Source organism: Lytechinus variegatus, chromosome 2 (genome assembly GCF_018143015.1).
Source record: "Lytechinus variegatus isolate NC3 chromosome 2, Lvar_3.0, whole genome shotgun sequence".
Lineage (NCBI taxonomy): Eukaryota > Metazoa > Echinodermata > Echinoidea > Temnopleuroida > Toxopneustidae > Lytechinus > Lytechinus variegatus.
The window spans coordinates 6,385,914-6,403,991 of NC_054741.1; the positions used below are offsets into that span (position 1 = coordinate 6,385,914).

Genomic DNA, 18,078 nt, shown 5'->3' on the forward strand with positions numbered 1-18,078 from the left:
TCATGCTTGTATATCTTTTAGGTCCACTTGGGTCAAATGGGGGGAAATCACACTATGAATTAAAAAAAGAACTTTCCTGTATTTTTTTTCTGACAACTATTAAGATATATCAAAGGGGGCACTCTGATGCAAGTGGGATTGCTGGGGGCATTCCACTTGATTCTGAGTTATCCCTCTTTTGTGTAGTTCTGTAGTATGGGGAGGGGAGGGGGTGTTTTATCACTTTGTTCCAAGTTATCCCCCCTTTTACATGTATGTGGTTCTGTAGCATGGGGTGGGGGGGCATATCACTTGATTCTGAATTATCCCTCTTGTATTTGGTTCCTTAGCATAATGGGGAGATATTCCGCTTGGTTCTAAGTTATCCCTCTTTTTTTATGCTGTTGATGTAAGGGGAGGGGGGCAGTCAACTGAATTCTGCATTATCCCTCTTTTATGTTTTTTGTAGCATGGGGTGGGGGCTTCCATTTGTCTCTGAGTTGTACTCCTTTTCATGTTATGTAGCATTAAGGCGAAGGGGCAATCAACTTATTTCTCCATTATCCATCTTTTATGTGTATCTTTATCATTAGGTGGAGAGGGTCATTTCACTTGGTTCTGAGTTATCCGTCTTTATATGTGGCATGAGGGAGGGGGCTTTCCTCTAGTCTCTGAGTTCTCATTCTTTTCATGGTTCTTGCGCAGAGGGGAATTCTGTTTTTTTTTTCTGATTTATCCCTCTTTTTATGGTTCTGTATCATGTTTTTCTGTTTGTTCAGTTTGATGAGAGCAAGGAATCTACTGTCCTGACATGGCTTCCAAACAAGCTAGCACCTCAGATCCGTTGTATCTTCTCTATGATTGACCAGACGCCTCAGCATCAAACGTTAGAACTCAGATCCAATGCACCCCTATCCATCTTTGTCACACCACTTGATATGGAATCTAGAGAGGTGAGTCAAAACACATCTTGATTTGTTTTTTTACTTTACCCTCTTGGATTTCCCTTTTTTTTAACTGAATATGAAAACTGTAATTAAGTGCACCATTCAGTCTTATACAAAGATGTTATTGAATGATCATGAAATGGGATAATGATGGTGAAAATGGGATGATGATGATGATGATGACGATGATGATGATGGTGGTGGTGATGATGTTGATGTTGTTGATGATATGTATAAAGAATATCAATTTTTATCCCTTTAAAAGGCCATTGTGAGGGAGACACTCGGAAACTACAACAAGAAACTTGACGAGGAACAGATGGCTGACCTTTTGGGCAAGGAGTCTTCCCAGAATCCTCTGTGGTTGTCCGTAGCCTGTGAAGAACTGAGAGTCTTTGGGCTCTTCTCCAAAGTTACAGACAAGATCAACAAGCTGGCAGATGGTCTTCTCAAGTAAGTCATCATTATAATCAATGGGATGAAGTTTTTTCTTGGCTTTGAGAGTTGTAGAATCCAGGTCAGAATCATCTCTCACGTTTATAAAGGGATTTTCATCTATGAGTGTGTTCTAAGTCATATCAGAGCTGCCAAGCAGTACGGATTTTCCGTATATAGTATTGAAAAATGAGAAGAATACTGGTGGTTTCATGCAAAATACTGATTTCTCAAGTTTCATTTTTATGTGTTGTCTTTGAAAATACTGATTTCCTCGCCAATATACTGATTTTCAGCTTTAAAAATACTGAAAGGTTCTTGTTTAGGTTGGCAGCTCTGTCATATGTATATCTGGATTCATCACTAATGCTGCTGATGTCTGTTCAGAACTCAATATATATGACTTTATGGGCATTTACTCTTACGTTCACATGTATGTCTCACAAATTGTTACTTATTTTGTTTATAGTACATGTATAATCAATTTGTTGTTCATCATTTTTGTAGCTCACCCAATTGTAAATTTTCATTACTTTTGATTTGAAAATGTCTTATGTGGATTTTAAATATATATTAAAGGTCAAGTCCACCTCAGAAAAATGTTGATTTGAATCAATAGAGAAAAATCAGACAAGCACAATGCTGAAAATTTCATCAAAATCGGATGTAAAATAAGAAAGTTATGACATTTCAAAGTTTCGCTTAATTTTCAACAAAATAGTTATATGAACGAGCCAGTTACATCCAAATGAGAGAGTCGATGATGTCACTCACTATTTCTTTTGTTTTTCATTGTTTGAATTATACAATATTTCAATTTTTACGAATTTGATGAATAGGACCTCCATGCCTGAAGCACAAAATGATAAAATAATGGAATTTCACGTGTTCAGGGAGGAATGAAACTTCATTTCACATGACAATGACGAGAAAATAACAATATTTCATATTTCATATAATAAAATACAAAAGAAATAGTGAGTGAGTGATGTCATCAGTTCCCTCATTTGCATACCGACCGACATGTGCATATCACTGTTTTGTGAAATGAAGCGAAACTTTAAAATGCCATAACTTTCTTATTTTACATCCGATTTTGATGAAATTTTCAGTGTTATGCTTGTTGAATTTTTCTCTTTTTATTCAAATCAAGTTTTTGTTGGGGTGGACTTGTCCTTTAAAGGATATTTCTGTATTGTTACAATTAGAGATTAATGTTTGGTAAATTATGTGTATTCTAGTGTTCCTGTATATTGTTTATCATAGATGTGTCTTAAGCCTTATATATGCACATGAATGCCAAGGAGCATTGACTCATTGTGTAATGCTATGGACCCACCTTAGGATTGAAAAATTAAGTGTAATTACATGAGGAGAAGTAGGCGACCACATTAAAATTTGCTAAGCTAATTTGGTTCATAGCTTGAAGAAAACGCTAGAAACAGTTGCCCTAAAATATTGTATTTATTTTTGTCATTAGCCTTCTGGCCCAGGTTTTTGACCGTTTTGAAGAAGAGAACGGAGGTGAACTGCTGGTTGCTACCTTGTGCTTATTGGAGTGTTCTAACACTGGACTACTAGAAACAGAACTCTTGACCATCCTTGGTGATGAAGACAATCTGATGCCCAAGTCAAGCTGGTTTGATTCTGGAGCGGGAGGAGAGAAGAAAGGTGAATATGAATGATTATAACCCTGACAATGATGACCATGATGATATCGATGATGACCACTAGGACTGTAATGATGACCAAATTGACATGATTCAGAATTGGCTATTTTGTGATAATTTGTGAACCGTTTGAAGGGTCAACTTCAATTCGGTCCAAGTGTGTATGTAGGATTTGACAGTGATTTGAGTAATTTTTGGAGTAAAAACGTTCAAGGTCTTAGAGGTCATTCTATATCTGAAAATATATCTTTCCGCAATAACCAAAGAACCTTTTATCGACCAACTTCAAACTTGGCTCATATGTGCGACAATGATCTAATTTTAGAAGTTTTTAGTTATCAGTGAAGTAATCATTTAAAGGTTTGTGATCCCCTGATTCAGAGAGTGCTGTTGGACATACGTATGTGCTGCGGACTGTATCAGCTGCCACTTACACCAATGCTATACAACGCGTACATGCAGATGCCATGTTTCGAAAGCCCAAGCTCTGGGGATTCCCAGTTCATGCACTCTTAAGCTGCTCTTTGAAGACCTTTGCAGTTTGGCTCTCCCTTCTTGTGCTGTGTGAACTAACATCAGCATATATTTTGGCCAATATTGATGTAGCCACAAGTAGGGTAGTATACGTTCTTAGCTTAAATATACTTTGATTAATCTTCTCTGACTTTTGTCTTCATTTCTTTTCAAATAGATTCTAGAGAAAAGAAAGAGAAGGACATTGGTCCTTTGTCAGCTCACAAGTGGGCCAGAGTCTTCCGTGCTCTCAAACCTTTCCTCAGGCCTTTTGGAGAGAGCGGTGAGGGGCGTCTTGACTTCTATCATCGATCACTCAGCAAAGCTGTTAGGAAAAAGTAAGGCTCTTGATCAAGTATTGATTTGGTGTGACTTGGGGCCTGTAACTCGAAGCTTAGCATTGATTGTACAGCATTTTTCTATGATTGATTGCATTGACTACAATGTACAATCGTGAAAATCAAGCGTAAGATTAATCACTAACCTTTGAGTTATGGGACACGGGAAGCTAAACACAAAGCCTAGTGATTGATCGTACTGTTGATTTATACCTGCGATTGCACACAGTGATCAGTGTAATCAATTATAAAGACCCATCCTACAATTAAGTGTTAGTGCTGTGTGTTTTGGAGCACAGGGTCCCGTCACATAATGCATCAGTCTGATTTCAACTTATAATCAAGGACAATCATAGAAAACATCCCTGTTATAAATCACTAAGCTCTCTGTTACAGGAGCCCTATCCATGGTAACATGCCAAATTCATCTTTAATTTTTATCAAATCTTGTGATATCTTTGGTCTATCTACTATAGTAGTGTGTTTGGGAGCACAGGTTCCTGTCACATAATGCTTTAGTGATCGAGCATGGGGCTGGTTTGGACATATGATCATGGATTATAATCAAGGCAATCAATGATAGAAAGCCTCCCTGTTATCGCTAAACGCTCTATTACAGAGCCCTTGTCCATTATAAGATGCCAAATTCATCTTTAGATTTAATAGAATTATGTGATATGTATTTGGACTACCTACATTTACATGTAGTTTAGTAGCATACCATGAGTTGGACTTATGTTACAGCAGAGTCAGCTGTTTCTAGTTTGGACCTATATGATCACAACTAACTGTACATGCATTGTATGGATAGATTGTGGTATAGATACAATTGGGGTAATTTATGTGATGGTGGTTTTGGAGATCACAAGCCAATGTCAAAGGTTATTTGAGGTCATTAGTTTACCTGCAAGAGTCTTTCTTTGATAAATTTTTCCAGTTGCTTGGATAACATCAAACTTGAGTAGCACATTCATGTTATGGTGCCTTCCGCAGTCATATTCCTAAGTTTTAGATCTGATTTGTCCCTTTAGCTTAGTATGCCCAGGTATGTTACATCTTCTGTGTAGTTATTGCAATCATGGAATTTTGTTTGTTTGTTTAGATACTTGAAGCTTGGAAACGGGGAAGATGATCAGAAGAAATACACCTGGTGGCACACAAAACTGGCTAATTTCTTTGAGAGAGTTACATCTGTGGAGAGGAAATGTGAGGTATGGAATCTGTTGTGTATTGAATGCTTAAAATGGATATATCAGAATTGTCAATAATACATATTCCTCCGCTGGAACGAAAAGTATAATCTTTCTTATCTAGTGTATAGTTGGGAATATCTGCAAGATTTGCATGGAACTCTATCCCTAACTATATTGATTATCTAAAAATTTGACGGAGGAATACATTTCTGTTGTGTATAGTCGAGAATCTATTTTTTCCCTAGTTTATCCCATCCTTTTTATACCCCTTTATCTGATTTGAATCTTGTTTATAGGAATATCCTTTCCATCTGAGTGTGATTAAAGATGAGAGACGTCTCGCAACATTCTTGTCTGAATGGCAAGTCTTTGATGAGTTCTTCATAAGTGAGTTCAGTACAGATCTCTTGGCATACTGGAGGAAGGTAGGTTGAATATAATAGATGAGACTTGTCATATCAATGCAACTATAAATGTAAACTTCTGGTTGGATTATATTTTGAAATAGAAGTGATGACATATATGCTTTTGATATTGCAAAGATTGGTACACTAATATCAATTTCATATTTGTAATGTTATTTTTAAATGTCAGTCGTGATGGATGAAATAGTTATGATTTCGTGAAGAACATAAATTCTGTAATTATGATGAATAGATAATTAAACAAGATGGGTCTTGTAAATACTGCGAACCCTACCAATTTGCTTATTCATGCCACATTAATATGTTATTGTATGGGTAAGTGTATAAGCACTGAAAATATTTCATCCTTTCTTTGGTTTTTTTCATTTTTTTTCCATACATTGTTCTGAAACTTGTAGGCTGGTGGCCCAGAGAAAATGGAGGAATGTTACAGGAAAGCACTGGAAGACCTCAACAACAACCCAGACATGGACAGGGAAGAAGTTGCTATTCGTTATGAGAAGGTTGCAAGGGTCCTGTAAGTAACTTTGGTCTTCGGTATCATCAGGGGAGCGTTTCATGAAAGGACTTGTCGGACGTTTTACCGACAAGTCCTGTTTTATCCGATAGTTACTATAGTAACAGTGCTTCTCAACCAATCAGGGGCCCGTTGCAGAAACAGTTGCAATCAATCGCAACTCTAAAATTCATGCGCAACTTGATTTTCAACAGCGCGCATTTGGGACTTGTGATTGATTTTTTTACTTGCGTTTAAACGCAACTCTTTCTGCAACGGACCCCTGAATCCAGGAAAGTTGTCAGATCTAACAACATGTCGGGCAAAAATATTGATGAAACACCCCCAGGACTCTATTGGTTAAAAGTTACAATCATGGTAGCTTCCATGGTAACACTGCTCAACAGCCAGCCATAATCAAGGATTCCATGGGAGTTACCATTTGATCTCAAAGTTACCATAATGGTTATGTTTATGCAGTGGGGTCCTGCACATTAATCTAGTGGAAATTTTAAACAGGGGGCATCTTTTTCAAAAGGAGCTCTTAATGAAGTTCTTATACCAACAACCATTGTTAGTTATTGAAATGTTACTATCTAATTTGTTGAACACAACTTTGGAAGTAATATCCTTACAATACATGAAACACCACTAGGTTTGATTTACTTTGAGACCCATTCTGCTATGGTAGTAGACATGGTCACTGTGTTGAGTCTCCTGGTTCCATGACATTTGCTCCGCTGCAAATTCCACAAGTCAATGGAATGACCAAATGAATCCCTGGATTTAACACTATACCCTATCCTAAACCTAAGTAACCCTAATCCTAATATGAAACCCTTTTGCAACTCCAACTCTAATTGTATACTGTAGACAAAATAAAACCAGGAGTGATTGTCTCCAGAGCAAATGTTGTGTCACCAGTCTCCATAACCCCTGCTGTAAGAGGGGAGGGGGACAAGGGCAGAAGGGGACAGGTGTTTTCGCAAGCCCAATTTTTTTTATACTGAAATGGAAAACTTTCAGACGGTCCAAATCTTTGCAAAATTAGGAAATAATGATGATACCAACATGCTTATATAGTGCATATCTCTGCCAAATCTGTGCCTATGTGCATTCATAATGTAGATTTTGGTCAGCCAAAACATACATGTATTTTCTTTTTGTATATTTTGTTAGTTTGTTTATGCATTCCACATCATAAAAATGACAGTGTATGACAGAAAAAATGCATGAATATATTGTTTTATATATATAGATAGATATTGTATATATATATGTATTAAAATTTTTCTTTCAAATGCATGAAAATAACTCCTGTTTTATAAGAACCATTGACATAAATTCCATCATCATTGCTTGTTCCTTGATTCATTCATGAACACATTTCTTTGTTTTATGTTTGAATAACAGAATGCAGGCCAGTCAGCTGAAGACGGGTTACTCAATCTTGGAGACAGCCATGCAGATGGAAATGGATGAACTTGGGGCCAGGGAGGAGAGAATGCTGGTTCTCTATGATCTGGTTGCCAGCTGGAACAATGAGGTAAACACTGGTCGTCTTTTTTATTTGATTATATTGCAAGATGACTTTAAAGTGAATGTGAGCTAACCAACACTGTTTAAGGTCTCTCTTTGACTGTTTGTTTTAAATAGGTACTGTTCAGAATACTGCATTATGGGTTAGGAAGCGAGTCAAATTCAGTATAATGTACATGTATTTGAAGACTTGTTTTTCAAGGCTTCAGTATTCCCTATTAGCATAAATTCATAGGATTTATTGCAATCAAATGAAAATAACCAAGGATAGACAATTCCAAGACTGACAGTTTTTAGGGCATGTTATGACTTTCTTTTTGATTCCTTACAACTTTGGAATTTTTATGCATCTACCAAACTTATTTTTTGTTAACATCATGTTTTCCCCATCGTCCTTGTGCTCTTCCTATTTTCCTAATATTCAAATTCCTTTCCGTTAAAACCCTGTTATTACATCTTCATTCAATGTCTAATTATCATTTCATTTTAAACAGTTATTCTCTTTCTCAATTTTGACCGACTAATATAATTTGATTATTTTGTTTCTCGTTTCTTTGAACAGCTACTAACACTGCACGACTTCATTACAACAAAAATGTTTCCCAACCTCCGTCCATCGATCTCTTACCGGCGCAAGTCCCTTGCTATCAGTAAGAAGTTTGTTGACAGGGATGAGTCCTTTAAGGTAAGGAAACTTTACAAGATGATGCCAAATTGCAGACACTGAACTGAATTCAGACTCTTGCAATTTTTTTTTGTTCTGTAGCGTGATTTGTCTGGCCTTCCAGAGGTAAAGGCAAGACTAAGACCGCCAGTTGGCATATCGTCAATGGGTTGTTAAAACCTTGCACCTCAAAATCAAATTTTTCGGCCAAGTCTACCCGAGAAAATGTTAAATTAAAGGACAAGTCCACCCCAACAAAAACTTGATTTGAATAAAAAGAGAAAAATTCAACAAGCATAACACTGAAAATTTCATTAAAATCGGATGTAAAATAAGAAAGTTATGACATTTTAAATTTTCGCTTCATTTCACAAAACAGTTATATGCACATCTCGGTCGGTATGCAAATGAGGGAAGTGATGACATCACTCACTCACTATTTCTTTTGTATTTTTATATTTTATTATATGAAATATGAAATAATTTGATTTTCTCATCATTGTCATGTAAAATTAAGTTTCATTCCTCCCTGAACATGAGGAATTCCATTATTTTAACATTTTGTGCTTCAGGCAAGGAGGTCCTAATCATCAAATTCGTAAAAATTGAAATATTGTATAATTCAAACAATAAAAAACAAAAGAAATAGTGAGTGAGTGACATCGACTCTCTCATTTGGATGTAACTGGCTCGTTCATATAACTATTTTGTTAAAAATAAGCGAAACTTTGAAATGTCATAACTTTCTTATTTTACATCCGATTTTGATGAAATTTTCAGCATAGTGCTTGTCTGATTTTTCTCTATTCTTTCAAATCAACACTTTTCTGAGGTGGACTTGACCTTTAAATGCATCAATAGAGAAAAGTCAAACAAGCATGACGCTTAAGTTTCATCAAAATTGGATGTGAAATTAGAAAGATATGACATTTAAACTTTTCACTTATTATTCACAAAACAGTTTTATACACAACTCAGTGACATTCAAATGAAAGCCAATGATGTCCCTCACGCAATACTTCAATTGTGTTTTGTTGTTTGAATTATACAATATTTCAATTTCTAAAGATTTAGCAATAAGTATCAACTTGACTGAACCAGAAGAGAAAATTGAATAATTTATTTTTCTTAAGCCAGGCTGACACTTGCACGACTTTTGGCCACGATTTTGTCGTGGCAAGTCATGCCATTTTGGGGCACGAACTTGGAGGCTCCCGCACTGTTTACGACTTGTTCACGCATAGTTCAGGACAAGTTCACGACGAGTTCACGAATGCGTGCCCGTCAGTGTCCACATTGACACGAACTGGCACGACTAGTTCACGCATAGTTTACGCACTTCCCGCATTTGCACGACGAGTAGCGCAATCCGGAAGGTGTCGTGCTGAACTATTCGTGAACACGACGTGAGCTGTTCGTGAACTATTAGTGACAGTCGTGGCATGGCGCGCACTGCCACGAACTGGCACGCATCCTCCCAACGAGTTCACAATGAGTTCACGAACAGATTGCGCATAGTTCACGACCCAGTCGCTAAATTTTGTCGTGACCAAAGTTTTGAGCATTTCAAAATTCTCATCCCAACATGTCACGCAGTCACGACGTGTTTACGCACACTTCACGCCAGTTCACGACTAATTTGCGCACTGGCACGACTGGAGTCGTGCCAATGCGTGACACTAAATCTTGCAAGTGTCAGGCTGGCTATATAATGAAATACAAAAGAAATAGTGAGTTGGTGATATCATCAGTCCCTAAATTTGCATACAGACCAAGATGTACCTATAATTCAACATGACATAACTTTCTCATTTTACATCCAATTTTCATGAAATTTTAAGTATTTTTCCTGTGATGTTTGTGGAAAATTCTCACTTTTTATTCTTTTAGGGGTTGAACTTGTCCTTTAAAAAATTAGGACGGCTCAGAAAAGATCAAGTTTAGCGTGACATAAGTAGCATACGTCTATTTCCAGAAAGATTTCTCCACAGGAATTAGGAGATTGTTTTCAGATGATATAAGGTTGCCACCATCAAAATATCTCTAAAAATACAGATTTATTTAGTTTCCATCAAACTATTAACACCCCAGTGAATATATGACTGCCATCCATCAAAAAATGTAAAATATTATAGTTGTGGGACAATGAGCAAGTATGGGTTATTCATGAATTGGGTTAGCATTGGGTGCGAAGGTGGTATGGGAAATTGCATGTGAGGGTCCAAGGTTATTTGATGCCAAAAGTCTATCAGCCAAATTTTCTTGTGACTAATAACTCTTTAACAATGGTCGTAGATGTTGTAGGAATACCTTTATGTCATGATGATGCTTGAGATCATATGCCAATGTCAAAGGTCATAGGAGATCATATATTTAATTTATGTGTATTGGCATGAGACTTTAAATGTACACTGATTTTGAAATTTGAATGAATGAAATACCTATCCCAAATCTAGATATAGTATAAATCATGACATTTAATATTTCTGCCCCTACAAAAAAAATGTACCCTCCTGATTTTTGTTTACAGTTCAAACGTGCATTCTCACTGATGAAACTGGCATTTAACCTGAAGACATGGTATGTGTTGAGAGGAGACAATGAAATGTCTGCTACTGAAGCTATGGACCTGGGCTTTGCAAGTCTTAAGGAAGCCAAACAGCTTTTCACGGAGGTAGGTGTGGATGTAAAAGATGGATTATTATTGAGATGAAAGATGATGGTGATTGGTTGATGAGAGGTAGTAATCTAACCATATGTTTTATGTTGATGATTTTCACAGAGCTGTCAGTTCATAGAATTTTTTGCTATTCAGTAAGATTTTTAAAGGGAAAGTGACACTATAGTGACACTAAATAGGACTTCTGCTTGAAAATAGGATAAAGAGCAATAAAGACTAGAATTTTTTCTCCTCTAAAGTTTTCAGATCTGTTATCATGATAGATTGATGATGATGTTGATGTTGAATTTGATGATCATGACGATGATCGAGATAATGATGTTGACGGTGGTATTGATGGTGATGATGATAGTGATGATGATATTATTGTTGGTGATTTTGATGATGGTTAGACACTACCATGATGGCCATGAAAAAAATCCATTGCAATAACTGATATCTTGGTGAAAGTGTCAGTAGTAGTAGTGGAAGTGATGGTAGTGGTGGAAGTGGTGGTGGTGGTGGTGGTGTTGGTGAAGATGTGCATATACACCTAAATTGGAATACGGTAAAGGGTGTATCAATAGTTGCAATATCATTGGAAACTTTCAATGTGTATGGCCCAATTGATTTTATACTAACTTGGTGTCTTACATGCACCTGAGATAATCAGATATACCGCCATACACATGTTATGGCTGTTGTTGCTACATTGGTCAAAGCAAAGCAAAATTAAATTAAGCACCATGATCAAATATTTTTTTGTTATAGATAATCATGTATGTAACGTGCAGAGAAAACAAACTTTTTATGCATGCCTAAATAAATTTGCAAGCTTCCAGTCCCTCTAAGTATCTCTCTAATACTATTTATGATAATTTCTGAATTGAAAACATTGTATTATTGTGGTTTATTTTGTAGCTGAATGACAAGGGACATTTGGCTGAATGTTTGATGAATGAATCCCTTCTGGTTGGTGAAACAAAGCAAGTGGATGCATTAGAGGTAAATCAATGCTTTTATCAGAAAAAGGTCTTTGATCTTTAAAAAAAAAAGACTTTCATCAAACCCTATAACCAGTTATTATACATATTGAATCCTTTGTTTAACACTATGTGACCTGTGCTATTATTCAAATTAAATTGCTCTTTTATTTAGCTCACTTGGGCTATTTTTTAATTGTATTGCCCAGCAGGGAGTGGCCCATGCAGTATCCCATTAGGAACTCATTTCTTGATGAGTGAATTATTTCTTCGAAGAATCAGCAACCTATTTTTAAATTGTGAACACTGTTGAATTCAATCGGTAAAAGCAAAGATGATCACTAATACTTGAAAAATTTCAGCAGAAAACACAATTCATGTCGAAATTTTAGGTGAAATAACATTTTTTAGTGATTTTTGGTTCGATGTGCAGGTGCATTACTTTTTCTAACTTTTAAACGACATACCCACAAGTTGCAAATTTGTTCAAAGATGCATAAGAGTCCTAAGGAAAATGTCAACATTGTGGCAAGAGCTCATTGTGTTACAAATTGATTTGCCATTTACCCCCCCCCCCCCCCCCCCCTTAATAAGTCTGCAGGCACAGGCAGAGGACACCTGAAGAAAACTTTGAACGTAACGTGGGTCTTGTCACAAGCAAGACTAGCACAAATACAACTGGCTATTTCAATTTGTGTGCAAGTCACTGCAGGGGGTAAGACTGCATATTCAGACCACTTTCATCAAGTGAAGGGTTTGCAAAGCACAGTATATCTTTGTAGGTATTAGGTTTGAATAATTATAGAATGTGATTCCTTCATAATGTCATTTTCAAGAAGGCTGAGGAGTAGTGAATTTGTTGACACAAGATGCAAAAGACTCATAAAAAATAAGTAAATCTGACATGGTGAGCTCTCCGTGCATTTGGTCTTGAATAATAAGGGAACGTCATTCCTTGATATTGCCAGATTTTCAAGAAGGCTGAGGAGTTGTGCCTTGAGGCTTATGGAGAGATGAGCGTCCTATCAAGTCGACTCTTCACCAACATGGCAATCCTACTTGAAGAGATGGGTCTCAAGGATGAAGCATATGATTACTTCGTCAGGAGCAGGGAAATCAAAATAGCTGTAAGTTCTTATTTAAAAAAAATAAGAATATCTGGGAGAGCAATTCATGAAACATTACGGTAGTAATTTTCACTGACTGTTGTTATAAGCTGCTGCAAATCCTTGCATGTGATTGACTGAGAGGGAAAAAATCACTTGACAAAATTTTTCATGTAATGCTCCCCACAGTGCTTGATAACTGTGTTAGCTTATGAGCATGGTTTGGATTTGTGGTGAATTAGAGACATTTAAACATTAATATTTATTGACCAATAATATCCGACCTACCTCCACTTATGCTAAAGATACGTATGGTTGCTATCTGCGTCTTGATGGGGGGGGGCACTGTGCCTAGCTAATCCAAAGAAATGTAATGGAAATAGTGAGTGTGTGACATCATCAGTTCCTTTTGGGATGTGTTGTGAAAATAAGCAAGGTTTGGCAATTTCCTGGAAAATTAGGTATTACCCATCCAGGTGGGAAATACTGGGATAAACTTTTAAATTCTGGGAAGTACTGAAGATGGACAGGGCGTAATGTTTGGGCTCTGAAGGAAAACCCGGCTTGAACCCGGACTGGAAAGTTTAGCATAATTATTTTCTGGGTCCTGGATCAGCTCAGAACTCGGAGCCATCGCACAATTGCACACTGCTCCTGTGCCTAGCATTAGTAATTCAGCGAAGTCTGGCCTCACTCGATGCATGCTAGCTATACTGTCTATATCTACCCTGCGATCTCTGGTGCTAGTGCATTTTCACATCTGGTGATATTAAACTAATTTTGCCTTAGTCTGAATTAACCAATCCTTAGAGCCTTATTGAGCACCAGAAGTGACTTTATTTTGGCTTCGTTCTTGACGTCATTTTTAGAATTGACAGTCAGACGCCTTTACTCAGCTCCACCATAGATATGGGCTGAAGTTATTGACTTAGAGTACTGCCAGCCTGCTACCATTATTTTGGTCGCTTACTTAGTCCATATTTATATTATTATGGTAAAGGTGAATTCTGAGAATTCAAATAACGCCGTTGAGACCAAAGCCAAATACAGCTGTTTTGGATGTTGGATGTAGCTGAAATCCAGGTTAAGGATCAATTATGTTTGATATTTCAGAATGAATCTGAGCTAAATAAATAAAATAAATCTGAGGCTTTGCCCCTGGGGAAATCCCCACAACTCACCAGTCTCTAAGTTCCAGCCCGGCCCAACTCCCAACATTAACAGGAAGGTACAGAAAAATGCTAGAATATGCTTGAGAACACTTTGGCAATACCTAATAATATTTAAGAAGTATGTTATGTAGTGTTTCCCTGTACTTCCAACGTAGGCAGTATTTACGGGTATTTACCACAAATATTTTCCAATCCTGCCAACCCTGAAAATACAACAAAACTGTCTTTCTCATACTACATCAGATTTTAATGAAATTTTCAGTGCTATGCTTGTGTCACTTTTCTCCATTTAATCAACTCAAGTATTTGTTGGGTTGGATTTGATCTTGACTTTGATTCCTTGTTGTGTTTATCATTAGGTGTTTGGTGCTGAGCATCCTCAGACTCAGCGACTGGATAGAGTACTGGCAGAGGACGATTATGCTGCTATTGCAAGACGCAGACAGACCATAGACGAGAACTATTAGATATACCAGTGAGGTCATTCTCAGTCCTTACAGTTCGTGACTCAACTCTCTATCGACCATTAGCCTTACACCCATGCAAGAATGATCACAGATAGATAGAGGTACACCTTGCATCTGCATTCAATAGCGCCCGATTGAAATATAGTCAGTTTCAAGGGGAAAGTTCACCCGATGATAAGTTGATTTTGATACAGAAATACGATGGTGAAGATTTTTCTGAAAATCTGTCAAAGAATAACAGAGTTTGATTTTGTGACGCTACAGTCGATTGCTTCTCCATGTTTCATGTGATATGAATTCTCCAAAATACAATTTTCTCAATAAATTGAATGTAGTTTTCTTTGTCCAGTGGATGTATCATCAAACACAACTATTTTCCCTTCTATAAGAAAGATATTTTTATTGATAGGTTAAAGGATTGGAATTCATCAAATTTATGATATATGATATAATGGGGAACTTCTTGCATATTCAAAACTTCAAAAATCCATGATTCTCTACTTCAAAAATCCATGATTCTCTCATTCTCTGATGGATATTCATCAATCCTTGACCAAATAATTTCCTATATTTCTGTTTTTATTGAAACCAACAGCATCATCTGCTTGAAATCCCCATTTAGCCATCCATGTATTTCATTGTCTTGACAATATGTAAAAGACACAGTGCAAGATTCCAAGGCTACATGCAGGTCAAAAGATAGATGGCATAATTGATTTTAATATTTTATATTCAAACGATTGACCGAGCAGTACATCAAACATCATTTGAGCTTTTCACTCATGTTGGGTATTGTTAGTGGAAAGAGGTGTTATTACTGCTGCACAATTTACAGGAGACGCATTGATTATCTTGGATGGGAGGGAATCGGATTAGGGTATTAACAATTATGACCTTCTTAATTTTATCAGGGATAATGTAAAGATTGAATGGATGCACTATCCAGACACCTGTGATGTTTGAAATATTGTGTTAATATCAGAATTCTATGTCGTTGAATTGAAGTTTGATGTTTTTCATTATATACTGGATGTCTTAAGCGTAAGTGGAGACTAAATGTGAAAGAATTGATTTTGTTCTGATTTTGTCCATTCTGTAGATTCAGTTCAAAGTAACAATGTTAGGTTTGAATTGATCTTTTAATTTGTGGAACAAATCCATTAAAAAATTGCAATGTGTTAAACTCTTATTGGTAATTTAGCAATCTTTCAGCGGTCTTTCGATAAACTTTCAAAGGTCTTCGTAGTCTTTCAATGATCTTTTGGCAGTCTCTCAAGATTTTTGCGGAGATCACTGCAAGACTCATGAGAGATCGTTGAAAGATCACTGAAAGACCAGGCAAAGTCCATGGAAAGAATTCTGAAAGATCACTGTTGCATAAAAGATCTCTGAAAGACCATTGCTATAGGACTAGTCTAAGACCAGTAAGACAAGAAATATCCATCAGTCTTTCAGAGTTCTTTGAGGGGTCTTTCTGAGCCATTCCACAGAGATGACAGATTTCAGTGATTTTGAAGACCGCTGTAAGACCTCACCAATTTTCTTAAGTCTTTCAGTGGTCTTTCAATGGTCTCCGTTCTGTGGAATGGGGGCCTTATGAAATTCTCTCAACATATACCTTATTGAGCTACCTATTATCCAGCCCTTTTTTCATTGTGGGATTTTTTTTATTAAGTTATTCAAAGTCATTTGATTAGGCAATAAAGCCATATAGAATATTTCTAATTTTAGTCAAATTGAATTGGTATAACCTGCTCATACACAGATAATGACTAGTACTTGTTTTCTTTTCCTATGCATGCCGTAGCTCTTTCATAAACATGCATGTAAATAACAATAGATTTTTATGAGACTAACACTTTATAGACCATGTTCTGTGTTTTTGTATGTCCAAGAGTGCAAGTATTTTAATATTTCTTATGATTTAAGTATGATTGTGATTTTTTTTTAATAATTTCTGTAACTTTGTGTGAACATAATTTATAAATTTTAATGACATCTTTTTTTCTGTATTATTCACTTCTGTAGAAATGTCACAGTAATCATATCATTGTATATTTTTTGTAGAAAATCTATTTATGTTTTGTAATCAGCATAAAGTTTAGAAACATCTTTTCACTGTCATTTAATCCTAACAGGAGGGGGTGAATCATGCAACAATAACTGCATTTTGACAATGAAGAAAATAGAATGGCAGATATATATATATATATATGCATACATTGTATTTTGTAAAGGAAGAATATCTTGATATACTACAGGGGTGTGAGTGGTCAGTTGGTCACAAATAAAATAATCTGAAAAAGAGCTGGAGTATTGAAATAAAATCTGAAATAGAAACAGCTCTCATACTTTTTGTAAAGAGAAAAGCCAAAAATAAGCTTAAATTAAGGTGAAAATCAAAACAAAAAAAGCAAAAATCTGAACTCTCACACCCCTGATACTAGTAAACACATTCGACTTCGATGATATATGTACATACTTTATTTTCAATATTGTTGGGACTGTATATTTGTGTTTGTGTAACTAGTAAAAAAAAAGATCCAAAGAAAGCAAGTTCATCGCAATACAGCCTGATAAAAAGAAAACCTTGATTTGTATATAAGTCAAAGGGATTGTGCATATACAAGAGAGACACAGGTTGAAAGATTTTGTATAAGGATCAAAGCATTAGAAAGATGATTGGCTGTAATACATGCACATGTACAGTTCATGTACGAAAGTATTTTGTATCCAGTTACATCAAACAAGTAAAAATGTAGACTACAAAATAAACATGTATTTTTCATTGGACTAATCAGGCTTCTGGAAAATGCACATGCATATACTCAATAAATTTATAGTACAAAGGAAATACATGTAATATATGTGTGTTCTTTGTTTCTTCAGACTGTGCAAGAGTAATGCATACTACTATGGTTTAAGCCCAGCGGACGCTACACAACTTGACACTTTTTTTTTTTAAACAAATCACATTTAGCGATCTATATGAAAGTTCCAAGAAGTGAGATTGTTTTATTTGAAATTCAGCATAATGCTAGGATTACTAAAATCAGAATTTTGCTTTGCTGCAAGCCTTTTGGTTGCAGTAAGGTATAAATCTGCAGAGTGGCTGCCGATGACATCATTTCGATTTGGAATTTAATTTGCTTTTATTCCTACAGGGAAGCTTAAGAACATGAAGATGCGTTGTGCTTATAAGTATAATGATTCCACAGTTTTGTACACAGAAAATCTCGATGATCCTTTTTTATTGATTTTTTTTTTTAATTTGCAGAAGAAAATTGCCCTGATGGTTATTCAGTGCTCAAATGGATGGAAACCTTCAACTCTTCACTATATTTTTTGTGATTTCCTTTCTGACATAGGAATTACCCACACATAAGGAAATTGACATTAAAATACAAAATATACAACAAATATCACTGATGTTAGAAACCTACAAATACAAAAATATTTGGAAAATTCTCACAATTCATGAATCAAAACTAT

At 36.1% G+C, this 18,078-nt stretch overlaps 1 protein-coding gene across 2 annotated transcripts in view; it reads left to right on the forward strand.

Annotated features, from left to right (window-relative positions):
• The window catches only part of LOC121407166 (telomerase protein component 1-like), a 32,296-nt gene extending 17,278 nt beyond the window's left edge, over positions 1-15,018 (forward strand). For both annotated transcript variants that reach the window (XM_041598113.1, XM_041598114.1), the window contains 13 exons: positions 759-932; positions 1,192-1,379; positions 2,842-3,032; positions 3,723-3,882; positions 4,985-5,093; positions 5,372-5,500; positions 5,899-6,017; positions 7,410-7,542; positions 8,098-8,220; positions 10,730-10,873; positions 11,780-11,863; positions 12,810-12,968; positions 14,479-15,018. In XM_041598113.1, the coding sequence (XP_041454047.1) occupies positions 759-932; positions 1,192-1,379; positions 2,842-3,032; positions 3,723-3,882; positions 4,985-5,093; positions 5,372-5,500; positions 5,899-6,017; positions 7,410-7,542; positions 8,098-8,220; positions 10,730-10,873; positions 11,780-11,863; positions 12,810-12,968; positions 14,479-14,586 (1,821 nt within the window). In that variant the 3' untranslated portion in view covers positions 14,587-15,018. The remainder of the gene's footprint in view (positions 1-758; positions 933-1,191; positions 1,380-2,841; positions 3,033-3,722; positions 3,883-4,984; positions 5,094-5,371; positions 5,501-5,898; positions 6,018-7,409; positions 7,543-8,097; positions 8,221-10,729; positions 10,874-11,779; positions 11,864-12,809; positions 12,969-14,478) is intronic.
• The last annotated feature ends 3,060 nt before the right edge of the window (positions 15,019-18,078 follow it).